Source organism: Rattus norvegicus, chromosome 8 (assembly GCF_021556685.1).
Source record: "Rattus norvegicus strain SHRSP/BbbUtx chromosome 8, alternate assembly SHRSP_T2T, whole genome shotgun sequence".
Classification (NCBI taxonomy): domain Eukaryota; kingdom Metazoa; phylum Chordata; class Mammalia; order Rodentia; family Muridae; genus Rattus; species Rattus norvegicus.
The window spans coordinates 67,757,621-67,773,996 of NC_141541.1; the positions used below are offsets into that span (position 1 = coordinate 67,757,621).

The following is a 16,376-nucleotide window of genomic DNA, read 5'->3' on the forward strand; positions in this document are numbered from 1 at the left end:
GGAGCAGTGATCATCCTTTGACTCAAGGCTGTCCCTCACTAGATTTCCCCACCCCTCGTCTGCAGTATCTGCATGATAGACATTCATTTGTACTCACATTTACAGGTGGGCCTCTTCTCAGCAAATCCTATATATCACAGTGCAGATTAACACAGAAGGTACACCTAGAAGGGATGATATACTGATTAGAAAGACTGTTTTATATGAAGATATAGAGGTTTCTTTAGCCTAATTTGGGGGGACATTGATTTTATTTGTTTTTTGATTTATAAGCAACTTTTTTAGAGCTGTAGGAATTGCATAAAATGAGGGAGACCCACCTGCATGTTGTTTTGTAAGCATCTTCAGCATTTTCATATTTATGAGTCTTCCCAACCCACCTGGGCCTCTTTGAGGGTGGGAACCCCCTTGTCTTCATTCCTCCAATTGCCTGTCTTGCTTTGAGTCCCAGTAGTCTATAGAAAGTGGAAGAGGCCCTTCTTCTCCTGGGGGATAATCTATGGCCATTGTCTTACAGGGCTCATATTTGGAAATCAAGAAACAGATGGACAAGCTGGATCCCTTGGCCCATCCTCTTCTGCAGTGGTATGGATAGAATGGCTCAGGCTTCATAGGGAGTGGGGAAGGATGGAGTTGTGAGGCATGGATCTGCACCTTCTTTTTTAAAAAAGATTTATTAATTTATTAAATATAAGTACACTTGCTGTCTTCAGACACACCAGAAGAGGGCATCAGATCCCATTACAGATGGTTGTGAGCCACCATGTGGTTGCTGGGATTTGAAGTTACAACCTCTGGAAGAGTAGTCAGTGCTCTTAAGCACTGAGCCATCTCTCCAGCCCAGGTCTGTATCTTCTTCTAGAGGCATTTCAGCATTCTTTACCAGGTCATAAGTATGACTGCTTTTTCTTGGTGATATGCTTGCAAGGCTTGACTTGAACAGTAACTGAAATCCTACGAAGAGTTCACACATTCTGACATGATTTCTCCCAATGGTTGTTTTCTTTTTTTCTTTTTGTTTTTCAAAGATTTATTTATTTATTTAACATATGTGCGTACACTGTTGCTGTCTTCAGACACACCAGAAGAGGGCATTATATCCCCATTACAGATGGTTGTGAGCCACCATGTGGTTGCTGGGAATTGAACTCAGAACCTCTGGAAGAGCAGTCAGTGCTCTTAACCACTGAGACATCTCTCCAGCCTGGTTGTTTTCTTATCTCTTTTAATTGTAAGGTTTTAAAATATATACAATATGTTTACGTGTCATGTACAACATGCATTATAAAATGGTTCATCAGAGGCTTTTGGTTGCTGCGCTGTTATTGCCCAGGATGACTTAGCAATTTTCAAAAATCTAACACTGTTAACTATACCTGCCACTATTGTAGGTTTTGAGTTTCTTATCACATCCCAGTTCATTTCAACTTTTCTGTGTTTTCAGAGAAATTCATCTCCATCTGCTATCTCCTTCTCTGCCGTGTAGGGGCTAGAGCCAGATAAGCTATTGTTCTACAGCTAGCAAAGAGCTGGACTAGTCCCTATTCCTCTTCCTCCCTCCTGCTGAAGTCTCCATTTTCCTGACACTTCTCTCTAGTTTGCTTCCTTCCAAGTCAGCCTCTGACACTAAGAAGCCAGTGCAGTAATTACTCCTTCATAGCATGAGTAATTACCAGACATAGACTCCCAAGTTCACAGTGAGATCCTGAGGAGATTCTTAAGTTGGTGAAAGACTTACCATACAACATGGGGTCCTGAGTGTGATCACCCACAAAAAAACCAGGCATGATGGCATACACTTGTAATCACAGCACTGGGAAGCAGAGATAGGCAAATCCTTGGGCTCTTTGGCAGCCAAAGTGCTTTAATCAGTGAGCCCCAGGTCCCAGTGAAAGGCTTAATTGTACAAGCCAAGGTGGTCATCTCTTAAGGAACAACACCTGAGGTTGACATCTGGCTTCCACAGGCATATGTGTCTGTGCCACCTACCCAATGTACAATTGGATATACATACACAAAAATTTAAACAACCACAAAATAAATACTTAGATTAGGTACAGAAGGGCTGGAGAGATGGCTCAGCCGTTAAAGGCTAGGCTCACAACCAAAAATATAAGATTAGGTACAGAAAATACATTGTATCCACTGTAGGCAATAGTGTTCTTGCTGAACCCTCAGTGTTTAATGCTTTTGTGCTCCTACCCTCTGTGATTAGCCTGTAGACAGCCCAGTTTGCCCTTGACTCCTCAGAAACCATTTTAGTTTCTTCTGGGTCTCCCCCAAGCTGTATAGTATCTTTCTATTTTCCCATCCCTGAGAGCCTTTATGATTCCTTTGAACATAAGTTAGATGATTCCTGAGTCTAAGTTTTGAGACTTTAAACCCCAGACACAAGTTTAGCTGTTTTTGAGTCAGACCTAACCTGGCCCCCACCTCTCTAGTTGGTAACAGCTAACATTCTTTTTATTCTATGCTTTTCTCTCCCTGGATGTATTTAACAGCTTTCCCCTTGACTCCTTTATCCATTGTTTAATCCTTGATAACTAGTTGGTCTGGTTGGTAACTTCTCTTTAAAATTTATTTATATATATGATGATATTTATAAATACATATATAGTGTATACATATATATAGTTTATATATAAGCATCATTTGAATAGCAATATGGCTTGGATACAAGCACACAGTTCAGACGCTGATGTCTTATCAGTTGTCCCCAGATTAGAAGTAAGTTGCTTTTCAGGATAGCTTTACCTTGTACTTACTCTGTCCCTTCCCATTTTCTGTTTCTTCCCAGGATAATTTCTAGCAACAGGTCACACATTGTCAAACTACCTCTCAGCAGGGTAAGTGATTAGTCTTCCTCTGTAAGCTTCAAACTTCTGGTGAGAGGCAGGGAGAGGGGATCTAGGCCCACTCACCATCTTCTGCTCTAATTAGTTTGGTTGGTACTGCTCATTAGAAGTCTTTTGAGTCTAAAGGAATTTCTTTTGTTCAGGGTTAGTGTAAATATGGTTTGTTTCCTGTTCCCAACCTTTCCCTCCCTGATCTCTATTTTTGCTCTGTTTTTTTATCCCACCCCCACCCTGGGCAGCAGCTGAAGTTCATGCACACCTCACACCAATTCCTCCTGCTGAGCAGCCCTCCTGCCAAGGAGGCTCGGTTCCGGACCGCCAAGAAGCTCTACGGAAGCACCTTTGCCTTCCAGTAAGGAAGGTGGAGGCTGGGCAGCAGGAGGTGGGATAGGGGAGTAGGGCATGGGATATGAGTTATGTTTTCTCACGATTGTCATCAATCAGCAGTTATTAAATGCTACTGTGGTAGGTGTTATAAAGGATTAAAATGCTACATATGACATGGTTTTTATTTTTAAATTGCTTATGATATAGTTGAATAGAAAGAATATTTACATGTATGTACAGGAACAGATGAGAAGGATAGAAGGAAAGAAATCTACAATGTATTTCTAACAGGTGTAGAAAGAGAAAAGTATTAAGGGTAAATTAGAGGGAGTGTGAGTACTTTTTAAAAAAAATACGATATGATTTCAGACCAGAAAACAATATTTGAGATCAGTGATAAGTTTGTTGGATTTGAGATGAATTTCTTGAATTTGAAACACCAAAACAATAGACAAATGACAATACTGAGCCTATAGGTGGTGGTTTAAGATGTGGTTAGCTGAACGCAGATGTAAGGTTTAACCACACACACAGCTTGCTGCTTATGACTGTGTGTGTGTGCTTCTGTCTGTGAGCATGTCAGTCATAGGTGTGTCTGCCCGTCTGCACCGACTGTGTGGGTAAGGAGGGTGGGAATGTTGGTCTTTGAAGTACTAGGAATCTCATACAGTGAGGAGACATGTAGTATCCTGCCTTACAGTGGGTCCCACATTGAGAATTGGCATTCAATCCTGCGCAATGGGCTGGTCAATGCATCCTACACTAAACTGCAGGTGAGGCTGTGCCCCTTTCTCTTTTCCCACTCCCTCCCTCCCTCCCTTTATGGTCGTCTGCTGTCCTGCCTCGGCATCTTCATCCCCAGCCTAGGAATGAATGTGGCTGTTGTATATTTTAGGTTGAGCTGTGTGTTTTGGTAATTTGGGGAATGAGAATTAACCTATTATAATGACAGTGAATTTCCATTTTAGGGCTCTTCAGGGTTTTGTTACAAAGACTTATTTCATTGTCCTGGGAAACTACTGGGAGTGGTTTTTGTTCCTCTTCCTGCTACCTCTTCCATAGTCCCTTTGTTTGAGAATATGAAAATGTATGAAGACCTAAGGTCAGAAGTGTGAATGCTGAGGCCGTGACTCAACGGCTCTGCTATTCCCCATTCTCTAAGGCAGTGATCTCTAGTGCTTTGTAAGCTCGCAATTTAACCTTACCCACTTCCCAGCCAATCAGCTTTCAGAGCAGGTACCTAGAGTTATTTGGATGAGTGAGAAGGTAGGTAGATGGAAGGACAGACAGCTTTTAAGTGTTGTGGATGCCTAATATACAGCCATGGGGGCCCAGGCTCATATATTCATCCTGGTGTTTCCCTGCAAGCTGCATGGAGCAGCCTATGGCAAAGGCATCTACCTGAGCCCCATCTCCAGTATTTCCTTTGGATACTCAGGTAAGCAATACTCTGACTACCTTGACTCTGTATTGCATTCATTTGTGACCACATGATCTGTGCTGTCTCTTCTCTCATCATGGGTACTTGGTCTTTGTCAGTACCTTCTCCAGTCATGGACACATAATCTGTCTCTTTCCAGTTTCTCCCACTAGAAACTTAGATTATGAGGCAAGAGTAGTTATTGTTAAAAATGGCGTTCTCTCTCTGCAGTGTAGGAACTAGGCCCTGGGGATGGGTAAATGAAGAACTGGAAAGAAAAAAAATGAATTTTTATAGACAGACCAGATTTGTTCTGTTTTTTTTAAAGACAGACTTCTGTAGTCCATGCTGTTCTAGAACTCAATATGTGCCCAAAGATGACTTTGAACTCCTGATCCTCCTAAGAACGACAGGCATGTGTCACCATGCCCATGTAAACTACATTTTTTTTTTTAAAGATTTATTTATTTTATGTACAGCATTCTGCCTGCATATGTGATTGCAGGCCAGAAGAGGGCACCAGATCTCATTACAGATGGTTGTGAGCCACCATGTGGTTGCTGGGAATTGAACTCATGACCTCTGGAAGAGCAGTCAGTGCTCTTAACCGCTGAGCCATCTCTCCAGCCCTGTAAACTACATTTTTGATATGAACAATTTTAAATTATGTGTGTACATGTGAATTTATGTGTGAATATTCTCCAATGTTGGAGTCTTAGAATTTTTGGAGATTTTATTTTGGTCTTATGTTTTTGAAGACATTATTTTCTCCTTCAACCCCCTTTTAAAATTTAAATAGTCTGTAATCACACATTATTATAATAGTCACATTGAGTACAAGAGAAAGACATGAATGAGGTCCAGAGTCTAAGGTGATGATTCTAGCATTATCTAGCTCAGAAAAAGAACTAGAATCGGGACTCTGGGTTTATTTAGGGTCATGTTCCTCTCTGGTTTGCTTTGTTCTTGATCAGTAGATCAGTGGTCACCATGCAGTTGCATGTGCTCTATAGGAAGGCAATTACACTAGATCTTTCTTCTAAATTATTATTTAGTATTTTTGGTAATAATAGTCATTACAAAAATAAGAAAACATATCTAGAATCACATAACTACAAAACTAATAATCTAGTTATGGTGGTATATATCAGTAATCCCAGATAGTCAGGAGGCTGGGCCAAGAGGATCATGACTTTGAGGTCTGTCTTGGCAACTTATTGAGAGCCTGTTTTAAAATAAACTTATAGAATGTCTGGGAATATAAGTTCATGGTGCAGTGTTTCTTAGCATGCATGAATCCTTAAGGTCAATCTTCAGTACTATAAAAACCAAACAAATCTAGAACCCTTTTTAATGATAGAACAAACCAATCAAGAAGGAAGAGGCAATGACAGGTAGAAAGAAAAATGAGTGTGCTGATATAGAGGCCTTAGGGCAGGACTGAAAACCCCAGGTGATTCTTTAAGCAACTTGGTGACTCATGCCTTTAATTCTAGCCCCCAGGAGGTAGACTGGGGGGAGGGGGGGTCTCTATGAGTTCTAGTGCCATCCGAGTTATAAAATAAGTTCCAGGCCACTCTTTTTTTTTTTTTTTTTTCTTTTTTCTTTTTTTTTGGAGCTGGGGACTGAACCCAGGGCCTTGTGCTCACTAGGCAAGTGCTCTACCGCTGAGCTAAATCCCCAGCCCCTCCAGGCCACTCTTGATTACACAATGAGGCCTTATTTCAAAAGCCAAACAGACTAAAAGATGGGGGACCAAGATGTGACTTAGTGGTACAGTGCTTGCCTAGCACGTGTGGTGAGGCCACATCGAAAGCAACTGGTAGACCTATGGTTAGTTTAAGAGTTGGAGAAATGGGGGGTTGGGGATTTAGCTCAGCGGTAGAGCGCTTGCCTAACAAGCGCAAGGCCCTGGGTTCGGTCCCCAGCTCCGGAAAAAAAGAAAAAAAAGAGTTGGAGAAATAACCAAGAAGCCAACATACCTCCAGATGAAACCATTTTTAAAGCTCAGGGGTAAAGTCTGTAAATGTTAAATCAATCATTTGAAACTTTTTGACAAAGCTAGGAAAATGTGACAGTATTTTGGGGTTTTGGTTGTTTCTTTGGGGATGGAACTCAGGCTTGGGACAGAGTAGATAAACACTGTGTTGAGATAACACTCTAAGTGATCTCTCTCTCCCCATAATCTTACAAGTCTTACACTATAAAGGAGCAACTTGTTTTAATCTTAGGTAAAAGTCTAGAAAATAGGGGTTGGGGATTTAGCTCAGTGGTAGAGCGGTTGCCTAGCAAGCACAAGGCCCTGGGTTCGGTCCCCAGCTCCGGAAGAAAAAAAAAAAGTCTAGAAAATAGAGAAATTGCAAAAACTAATTAAAACTTGTTAGATTGGGTGGAAACTAAAACTCTCCATCAGAGTGTGCATGTGCACAAACAGACACAAACACACACTTATATTTTTGGTTTTTTGAGATGGTTTCTTTATGTAGCCCTGGATATCCTGAAACTCACTCTGTAGACCACGCTGACCTCAAACTCAGAGACCCACCTGGCATAAGAATGTATTTTAAAGGAAGCATAAAGACATGCTACAAACTGGGGAAGGCACCTGTAAGATGCATAAAACATAAGATTGACCATAAAATGTTTTTGAAAGATGCTGAAGAGATGGCTTGCTTGGTGGTTAAGAGCACTGACTGCTTTCCAGAGAACTTAGATTAAATTCCCAGCATCTACACAGTTTCAGATCCAATAACCTCTTCTGGCTTCTGAGGAGTTGCACATAGTGCACAGTTATGTGCACAATATTCTACACATCTATTAATAAATAATTTAAACTGTAGCTTAAAATTTCTTAGCCAGGTATAGTGGCATATAGTTGTATCTTGGGAAGCATGATCACAATTACATGGCCTTCGTGAGCTGTGTGTGTGTGTGTGTGTGTGTGTGTGTGTGTGTGTGTGTGTGTGTGTGTGTGTGTGTGTTCGTGTTCAAGGATAGTGTGGGCAACTTAACAAGACCTTCTCTCAGATTGTAAATGAAGGGCATATATATCTAAATGGTAGAACATATACCAAGTCCTGAGTTTCAGTCTCAAGTGATGTGAAAAAGAATATTAGTCTGCAGAGCTTATTAGAAAAGCAAGTAAATAATATATACATGGTGAGAATATAAATGAGGAGAAGTGTTCCTCCTCATGTGAAAGCTGTGTAACCTCTAGAGGGAAATAAAATAAAACCAGAGTGACTTGTTATTTAGTACCCATGCAGATCAATAAAAAGTAAGAAATCTGATAATACCAAATTATACTAAAGGCTGTAAAAATCCACAAGATTTTCTTTACTGTCTCCACAGCCATTTTAGGAAAAATGTTTCTTGTTCATTTATTGTATTATATGTGTATGTGGGTGCACATGTGTGTGTGTGCACACGTATTTGTGCTTTTAGAGGTCAGAAGGATCACTTGCTGGAGTCGGTCTTCTGCTACTGAGAGTTCTAGAGGTCCAACTTAGGTCATGAAGCTTGATTATAATTAAGTGCTTTTACCCACTGAGCCATCTTGCTGGACCAGAAAAACAATTTGACTTTACTTTATAAAGCAACATGGTTTATCTCTTTGGCCCAGCATTTTGTTCCTATATGTGCAAACTCAGTGATGTACAGGAATTGCTCACGAGGCTCTTTGTGACAACAGACCTTAGAAATAGAGCAGACTCTCATCATCGGAATAAGACACAAATTATTTGATCTAATCACATAATTATTGAGCAATGAAAATGAAGGACATCAGTAGCATGAAGTAACATAAACATTCTTCATAATGTTGATTAAAAATAGCAAGTCAGGCTGAGGACTTGACTCAGTAGGTTAAAGTGCTAGCCGGACAAGCCTGATGGCCCAATTTTAGTACCTAGAACTTACACAACAAGGTTAGATCCGGGCTGGAGAGATGGCTCAGCAGTTAGCACTGACTGTTTTTCTAGAGTTCAATTCCCAGCAACCACATAGTGGCTTACAGTCATCTGTAATGGGGTCTGATGCCCTCTTCTGGTGTGCATGAAGATAGCTATAGTGATTTGCATACATAAAATAAATAAATCTTTTTTTTTTCCTTTCTTTTTTTCGGAGCTGGGGACCGAACCCAGGGCCTTGCGGTTGCTAAGCAAGCGCTCTACCTCTGAGCTAAATCCCCAACCCCTAAATAAATCTTAAAAGAAAAAACCAATAGGTGACAGAAGCAGGAGAATCACCTGAGAGCTTCAGTGCTAGCCACAGCAGAGACGACACAGAGACCCTGCCTCCAGGTGGATTTGTTAAGAATCAACTTGTGGGGCTGGGGATTTAGCTCAGCGGTAGAGTGCTTGCCTAGGAAGCGCAAGGCCCTGGGTTCGGTCCCCAGCTCCGAAAAAAAGAACCAAAAAAAAAAAAGAATCAACTTGTGAAGTTGTGCTCTGACACCCACACACACTGGCGTGTATGCACTTGGATTCACATGCACAATAAATAAGTAAATACTGACAAATGGCAATTCTCAGAAGGCTGTGTGGTGTGTGTTTATATTGCTCAAAGGCAGACAAAATCAAACTTGACAGGGGCATACGTGATAAACTTGATAAGAATGAAAATATGAACATTCATGGTAGAGCACTTGCCCAGCACGTGTTGGCTCTAGGGTCAGTGTTCCGTAAGTTCCAGAGCAGCAGTTCCTCTAAGTCGGATTGTTGACTAGAGTCAGTGTCTTGATAGCTTGTTTAATCTTCACAGGATAGGTGCTCAATGCATCCGGAGTATGTGAGTGAGTCATGCGCTGTGTTTCAGATTCAAATAGGAAAGGGGCTGAATTAGTCTTTTTTGTCTTCTTTGTCAGAATTTTCAGGGCTTATCTTTTTTCCAGCCTGAGCATTCCTCTGATTAATTACTTATTTTCCAAGTAATCAGATTTTCGTGACTTTTAGTGTCTGTGTTCTCTCCCTTTCTTTTTCTTACCTTCTATTAAGATGTTTTCTTCTCTTTCTTTTATTTTCTTCAGGTCAGTGGGTGCTTGAATACCTTCAGTTACCAGATGGAGCTAGGAATCTTAATAGATTCTTTCTTGTCATTCCTTAACACTTTACCAATTACATTAAAGTATCGTCTCACACCGCCCTTTTCAATCCATATCAGTGGTTTGGAAATTATCAATGAATATAGATCCAGACTACCAAAGGATTTCAGTAGGGATTTGCTATTGGAGTTATTGATCATCTAGTCCAATTCCTCATTATTCTATAGATAAGGAAAGTGATATATAGAAAAGCAAACACTTTCTGAGTCATACAGCTTTGGGTAGCAGAGATATGACTGGAATCCAAGTCTCCTGACTTTTAGGCCATTGTTCTCACTATTACATTGGACTGATAAGGGGAGGCTTTGTTTGGATCACTGTGTCTAGGGGGTCCCAGAAGATGAATAGGAATCTTGCAACATTGGGTACACAAATGTTCCACTTACTCCTCTTACTCTGGTATTTGACCAACTCTCATATATGCTCTCTTCTCCCTAGTCTGCCCTGGTTTTCTGTTTCATTTTCCTCAGGGTACCTTTGGGTTGGCAACATTGGGTGTGCTTTCCAGGTGGGAATCAATATGAACAGAGAGCATGCATTTGACCAATGGCACTGCTGATAAGTTGGCCATTAGTATTAGAAGAAATTAGGGACAGTGAATGGATTTGGAAATTTCCTTTGTTTAGTTCTGTTTAGAGATTTATTCTGGACACAAAGTTTCCAGAGATTATTAGTCCCAGGACAAGAATAGACTAATCATTTGGTCGCTATGAATGGGACAGTACCACAGGTTTGAGACAGAACAAGACTTCAGTTATTTCAAGTGCCATCCTTCTCTGTGATTCACCCAAGAAGTGACATTATTATTTTTTCTAATGCCTGCTTTTTCTGGAGGAGAACCTGAATGGTTATTTCTTTTAGAATTTTGTCAATGAAATAATCTGGGCTGAAGTCGGGATGTTTAGATGCAGAGTTGAGCCCTGTTAAGGATTGTGGAAGTAGAGGGTTTCTGTCCTATAGGAGGAAGGGATTGGCAGTTTAAGCTGAATTTTGTTCAGGCCCTGAATTTGTCATGAGATTGACAAAAAAGTAAGTGTGTGTTGAGTTGACAGTCTGTTTGCTCAGTGAAGGATTGAAGTCCAGTGGTTACCACCTTCTACCCCACACCACTGACGAAACCAAGAGTAAGCTGCTGAGATAGTTCAACTGGTAAGGTGCTTGATGCCCAAGCCTCATAATCTGAGTTTGATCACTGCCATCTCTTAAAAACAATCCTCTGAACTTGGTGTGATCAGCACCAATCCCAGCACTCAAAGAGGCAGGTGATCTCAATGAGTTTGAGGCCAGCTTGGTCTACATAGTGAATTCTAGATTAGCCAAACAAAATAAAAACAACAAAACCCAAAACATTGTCTTTTAACCTCCAATGTGCATTTGCACTCACATCACAGACACCTAATAAATAAAATTAAGTTTAAACTTTTGAAATAAAAGGCCAGTGGCAAAACCAAGAATTAAATCAGAGTGAAATTGTGATGAGGTAGAATGGTGAGGTTGGAACCCTGTTCATGGCTTTAATGATCATATCATCGATTTCATGTTTATCCCATCTCCTTGGTTACATACCCCTAACTGGTAGGGCTGTACTTATAAGAAGCCTAGAAACAGACTGAAATCCTGTCCTTAGGCCAAAAGAGAGTTGGGAGTAGGAACATACAGGTACTGTTTGATACCTAAGTAAGAACTCTGTTTTCAGTCTCTAAACAAGGTCTCTTCTGTAACTGCTAAGAATGATAGAGAATTGTTGTTGTTGGTATTATTATTATTATTATTATAAAAAAGCCAGGCATGGTGGCACATGCCTTTAATCCCAGCACTTGGGAGACAGAGGCAGGTGGATCTTTGTGAGTTCGAGGTCAGCCTGGTTTATAAAGTGTGTTTTTGGACAGCAGGGCTGTGAACACAGAGAAACCTTGTTTCAACAAAGAAAAACGGTAGAGAATTTATGCACTGCAATAATGTAGAAATGTAGACATGAGAGGGAGTTGGTACTTTTTTTAAAGGTAGGATTCTTCAAGGTGGTTGTCATTGTAAATATCTGTGGAGAATGCATGTGGAAGGATTCAGCTTTTTCCTTTTATTATGAATGGCCAGTCTTCTGTAACTTTTAAACTACAGCTTATTGAACTTCTACTTGCTTTCTCTTAACTTATATCTCTGGCTTGTCATTTGATTCTGAGGTATCCTATTCTGCTAGGCCTCTCTTTCCTGAGCCATGTGTTAAGTTGTGTAATAGAACCCTTTAGTGGTTCCCTGAAGTTTTTAGAGGATAAACCCTAGTTGTTTTAATAGCCCATAAGCCCTGCTTGATCTGACCCTAGCTAACATCTATTACATCATTTTTCCCATTTTCCTAATATTCATTCCTAATATGTGCAATTTAAGTCCCGTGGCTTTATCTATGTTTGTGTTTTCCATATTCTATTATACTAACTCTTCCTTACTGCATCAGGACATTTTCAAACTCTGGGCTAGGGTGGTTCCCCTTCACAGGGTTCACACGGTGCTCTATAAACTATCATGATCCTCACTACACTGTGCTGTAATTACTTATTCCTTGCCTGTGGTCTCCACTAGACCAAATTCTACGCAGAAAAAGGCTTGTTTTACTCACCATGCGTCACCAAGCGTCTTAGGTTGGTATCCGGCATATATAGTAACTACATCGGTAAATACTTAGGAAATGGGCAAATTAACTGAGGTGGTTGTTCTGTGACAGGAATGGGCAAAGGACAGCACAGGATGCCTTCCAAGGACGAGCTGGTCCAGAGATACAACAGGATGAACACCATCCCCCAGGTATTGTTTGTTGGCTCTGCCTAAGTTAGCAATCTTCCCCTGTATCCTGCTAAAAATAGTGGATGGGGGAGTAATAGAGCTGGGTCACTGTCGATCATTTAAAGGCATTGAACAGGTTGTAACGATCTTGCTCTAGTCATATATTCTCTCTGTGGTCTGTATGAGAGCAAAGGCAGGCTTTTAACTGAAAAGATGAACATGGAGGCGTGGACCCATTAGGTGACTGTGTGTAAGCAGATTCAAATGGTTGGAGCTTAGGCTGAGTTCCTATCCCTGTCATCCCCATAATCAATAACTAACTGACCATTTTGAGAGCAAACTCTAACACTTTACCTTGCTCTACTCTCCTTTGCTTCTTTCTATTTCAGACCCGATCCATTCAGTCAAGGTTCCTGCAGAGTCGGAATCTAAACTGTATAGCACTCTGTGAAGGTATGCGACTCGCCCAGTTCATGGCTTTATTTCTCATGCCCTGTGGCACATGAATCAGCCAAAAATTATGTCGAAACCTTATGTCCTTCTCCCCTACCTGGACTGTCTGAACTTATCTGTGACTTCTGGCTCCTTTTCTTCCAGTGATTACATCTAAGGACCTCCAGAAGCATGGAAACATTTGGGTGTGCCCTGTGTCTGACCATGTCTGCACAAGGTTCTTCTTTGTGTGAGTCCAAAGGAGCTTTTGGAATTCCTTGAGGAATGAGGGGGGGGGGGGTGGTGTGTGACTGTTTAGGACGTTATCTTGTGGTCTGGGTCCCTTCCCTTGCTGTCTGATTTAGCACTGGGACTCTTCCTTAGGGTAGGATAGGTTATTTGGGTCTGTGTAGAGGAATACTGCTCAGCTGACCCCTTCATCCTGAAGAGCAGCGACGAGATCTTCGACTTCAGGATGAAATGGCCATGTCTTAAAACACAGCTCCTCTGGTGGACATTACCTTGGTACTTCGCTTCCTCCTATGCTTACACTTGGCTGTCTTTGGCAGATATGAGGATGGGCAAGTGGGCGATGCCAACATTAATACTCAGGACCCCAAGATACAGAAGGAAATCATGCGTGTGATTGGAACTCAGGTTTACACAAACTGAGGGGGCCCCAGCCCTCGTACCACCCTGTTCCCCAGGATCCATCTGCCCTTGTCAAAGGGCTCAGGAGCAGCAAGTGAGGCTGCCCTGAGAAATCCAAGGGGCAAGAAAAGAAGAGGCGGCCTTCATGGTGGAGATTGATCCAGGAACTACTCCACATTTGGATGGCCCTGACTGACTCCCACCCCTGATTGTAAATAAAACAATAAAATGGAAGGTGCTGTGGACTGGATATGATCACTGTGGTCTCACTAGCCTGGGCTCAGCACCTATCTGAGGTCTGAGGCAAAGGTTTTTGATCTGAGAATGAATGAATATCCTGAAGGTTGGAACTGTGTGTTTCCTAAAGTAAGAGATGCACTGATCGATTAGTCAGCTTTGTATTCTACAGGTATGTTAGGCTTTTCTTTTTTTTTTTTTTAAAGGTTTATTTATTTATTATACATAAGTACACTGTAGCTGTCTTCAGACACACCAGAAGAGGTCATCAGATCCCATTACAGATGGTTGTGAGCCACCATGTGGTTGCTGGGATTTGAACTCAGGACCTCTGGAAAAAGCAATCAATGCTTGTAACCACTGAGCCATCTCTCCAGCCCTAGGCTTTTCTTTTAAGGAAGTAATTTGGTTTTATTCATTGCTATATCCCAGTACCTAAAATACCTAAATATCAGACCGACAAGGCCCATGCCAAATGGCTGGGTGTGAGATGCCGCTGAGCTGGGAGGTCTAGCTGGAAAGGCATAGAGACGATCAAGCCGTGTCATGTGACAGCCAGCCCAGAACACACAGAATAGGGCTGCTGGGAGTGGCACACAACGGCCAGATGACTTCTAGAATGGAACTAGGTTTTGTTTTGTTTTTAAAGATTTATTTATTGTATGTACACAAGTACACTGTTGGTGTCTTCAGACACACCAGAAGAGGGCATCGGATCCCATTACAGATGGGTGTGAGCCACCATGTGGTTGCTGGGAATTGAACTCAGGACCTCTGGAAGAGCAGTCAGTGCTCTTAACCGCTGAGCCATCTCTCCAGCCTCATATGTGAGTATTTTTAACCAAATAACTAAAAAGTGAAGTTTATCAGTGATGTAGATGAAATAATCAGGGTAAGCATACAACTGATGACTGTCACTCTGGATTTAAATGGGCCTTTGAAGCCAGAGCCGCTTTGAGGTTTTTTGTTTGTTTGTTTGTTTGTTTTTTAACCTTCGGGATCGGCTGCTTTCTACACCAAAGCAGCCCTGTCAGCCATGCCTGCTCTGTATCTCAGATGCTAGACTCTTCATTATTCCCCTGCCTGGCCTTTAGTTGGGATAAGTGAGGTGAAGAGAAGGGGTGGAGGTAAGTTGGCAGGTACAAGAAAGTTCTCTAACCGGAAGTCCTTTAAGAAAGGCTTATAGGTCTGTAGTAAAATGCTTGCTTAGTGTGCATGAGGCCCTAAGGGGGCTGTGAGCTGTCAGGGTTTGGTGTAAGAATTCACCAGGAAAATGTTGGAATTCCCTGAAAGGTAGGTGTCCTGAAACCACTGCCTTTCTTACCTCTGGCTAACCATAGAAGATTTAGTTTGTCTTATCAAGGAAGCTTCTGGCCTTTCAGACTTGTTCCATATACCCAAAAACCCTTAGTTAATTTTTAAGATAGGGTCTCACTATGTAGCCCTGGGTGGCCTATAACGCATTATGTATAAACGAAGCTGGTGTCAAACAGAGAGAACCACCTGCCTGGGTCTCTCAGACCCTGAGATTAAAGGTGTGACTGCCATGCCGGGTGCCCTTCTTTAATTCTAAGCACAGCTGAGATGTGTTGAACATATCCAAATATTTTATTAGATATTAATGAAAACCAGATGTAAATACAGAAAATATCACAAAACTCCTTTAAAAGCCAGCACCCCCCTCTCTCATGTTTTTTCAAGACAGGGTTTCTCAGTGCAACAACCCTGGGTGTCCTGGAACTCACAGGGATCTGCCTGCCTCTGCCTCCCAAGAGCTGAGATTAAAGGTGGGCACAACATCATGTCTGGCAAAGCCCAGCTTTCCAATGATAATGATTTCACATCTTCTATAGCTCTTGCTTTCAGTAGACTAGTTATTGTTTTCTGTGACCTTCATTCTGTTTAAGAGCACCTTCTTATCTAGGTGTCTTGTGACCTTCATTCTGTTTAAGAGCACCTTCTTATCTAGGTGTCTTGTGTTGTAGTTCCTGACATTTTGAACAAGTCAATGCCACTGCTAAAGCCCGTCTCCATTGTCTTCCCAAGCCCTTATGACTAGTACATTATAAATGAGTATGGGAGGGTTCACCTATAGTCCCAGCTTATCCCCTGGGGCCAAGGCAGGAGAACCAGTTAATCTCAGGTTTTCAAAACCAACTTGAGCAACTAGCCAAGAATCCCATCTCAAAAAGGAAATAGCTAGTATATTCTAACACTCTCAAGTCTTCCAAGGCTCAGGCCTAACAGAAATAATAGTTCACCAAATAAATTACTATCAGTGGAACATGCAACTGAAAATCCTTCTGGGAAGACTCTGTAACCCATAATAAGGTATCAGAGATAGCTAACATACTTTAGTTCTCATAAATTAGCTTCCAGGCAGTGTGCAAAGTACCTTAATATTTTGATAACATATTTCTGTGTTAGCATATGTTGTTGTAAGTATGCTACATATATTGACTCCTAATTCCCACAAAAGCCTCAGAAATGGCTGCTATTATTCCCATTTTGCAGATGAGAAAATAATCTTGGAGGAAAAGTAATTTGCTGTATTCCACAGCTAATCATAATAACC

General features: G+C 41.4%; 1 protein-coding gene across 50 annotated transcripts in view; it reads left to right on the forward strand.

The window, feature by feature from the left end:
• Parp6 (poly (ADP-ribose) polymerase family, member 6) overlaps positions 1–13,819 on the forward strand; it is a 32,274-nt gene extending 18,455 nt beyond the window's left edge. For 11 of the 50 annotated variants that reach the window (XM_087561037.1, XM_087561047.1, XM_087561034.1 and 8 more), the window contains 9 exons: positions 518–585; positions 2,798–2,846; positions 3,095–3,207; positions 3,883–3,955; positions 4,551–4,620; positions 12,423–12,502; positions 12,871–12,934; positions 13,079–13,163; positions 13,483–13,814. In XM_087561037.1, coding sequence (XP_087417163.1) covers positions 518–585; positions 2,798–2,846; positions 3,095–3,207; positions 3,883–3,955; positions 4,551–4,620; positions 12,423–12,502; positions 12,871–12,934; positions 13,079–13,163; positions 13,483–13,585 — 705 coding nt within the window. In that variant the 3' untranslated portion in view covers positions 13,586–13,814. 50 annotated transcript variants of the gene reach the window in all.
• Positions 13,820–16,376: the final 2,557 nt, after the last annotated feature.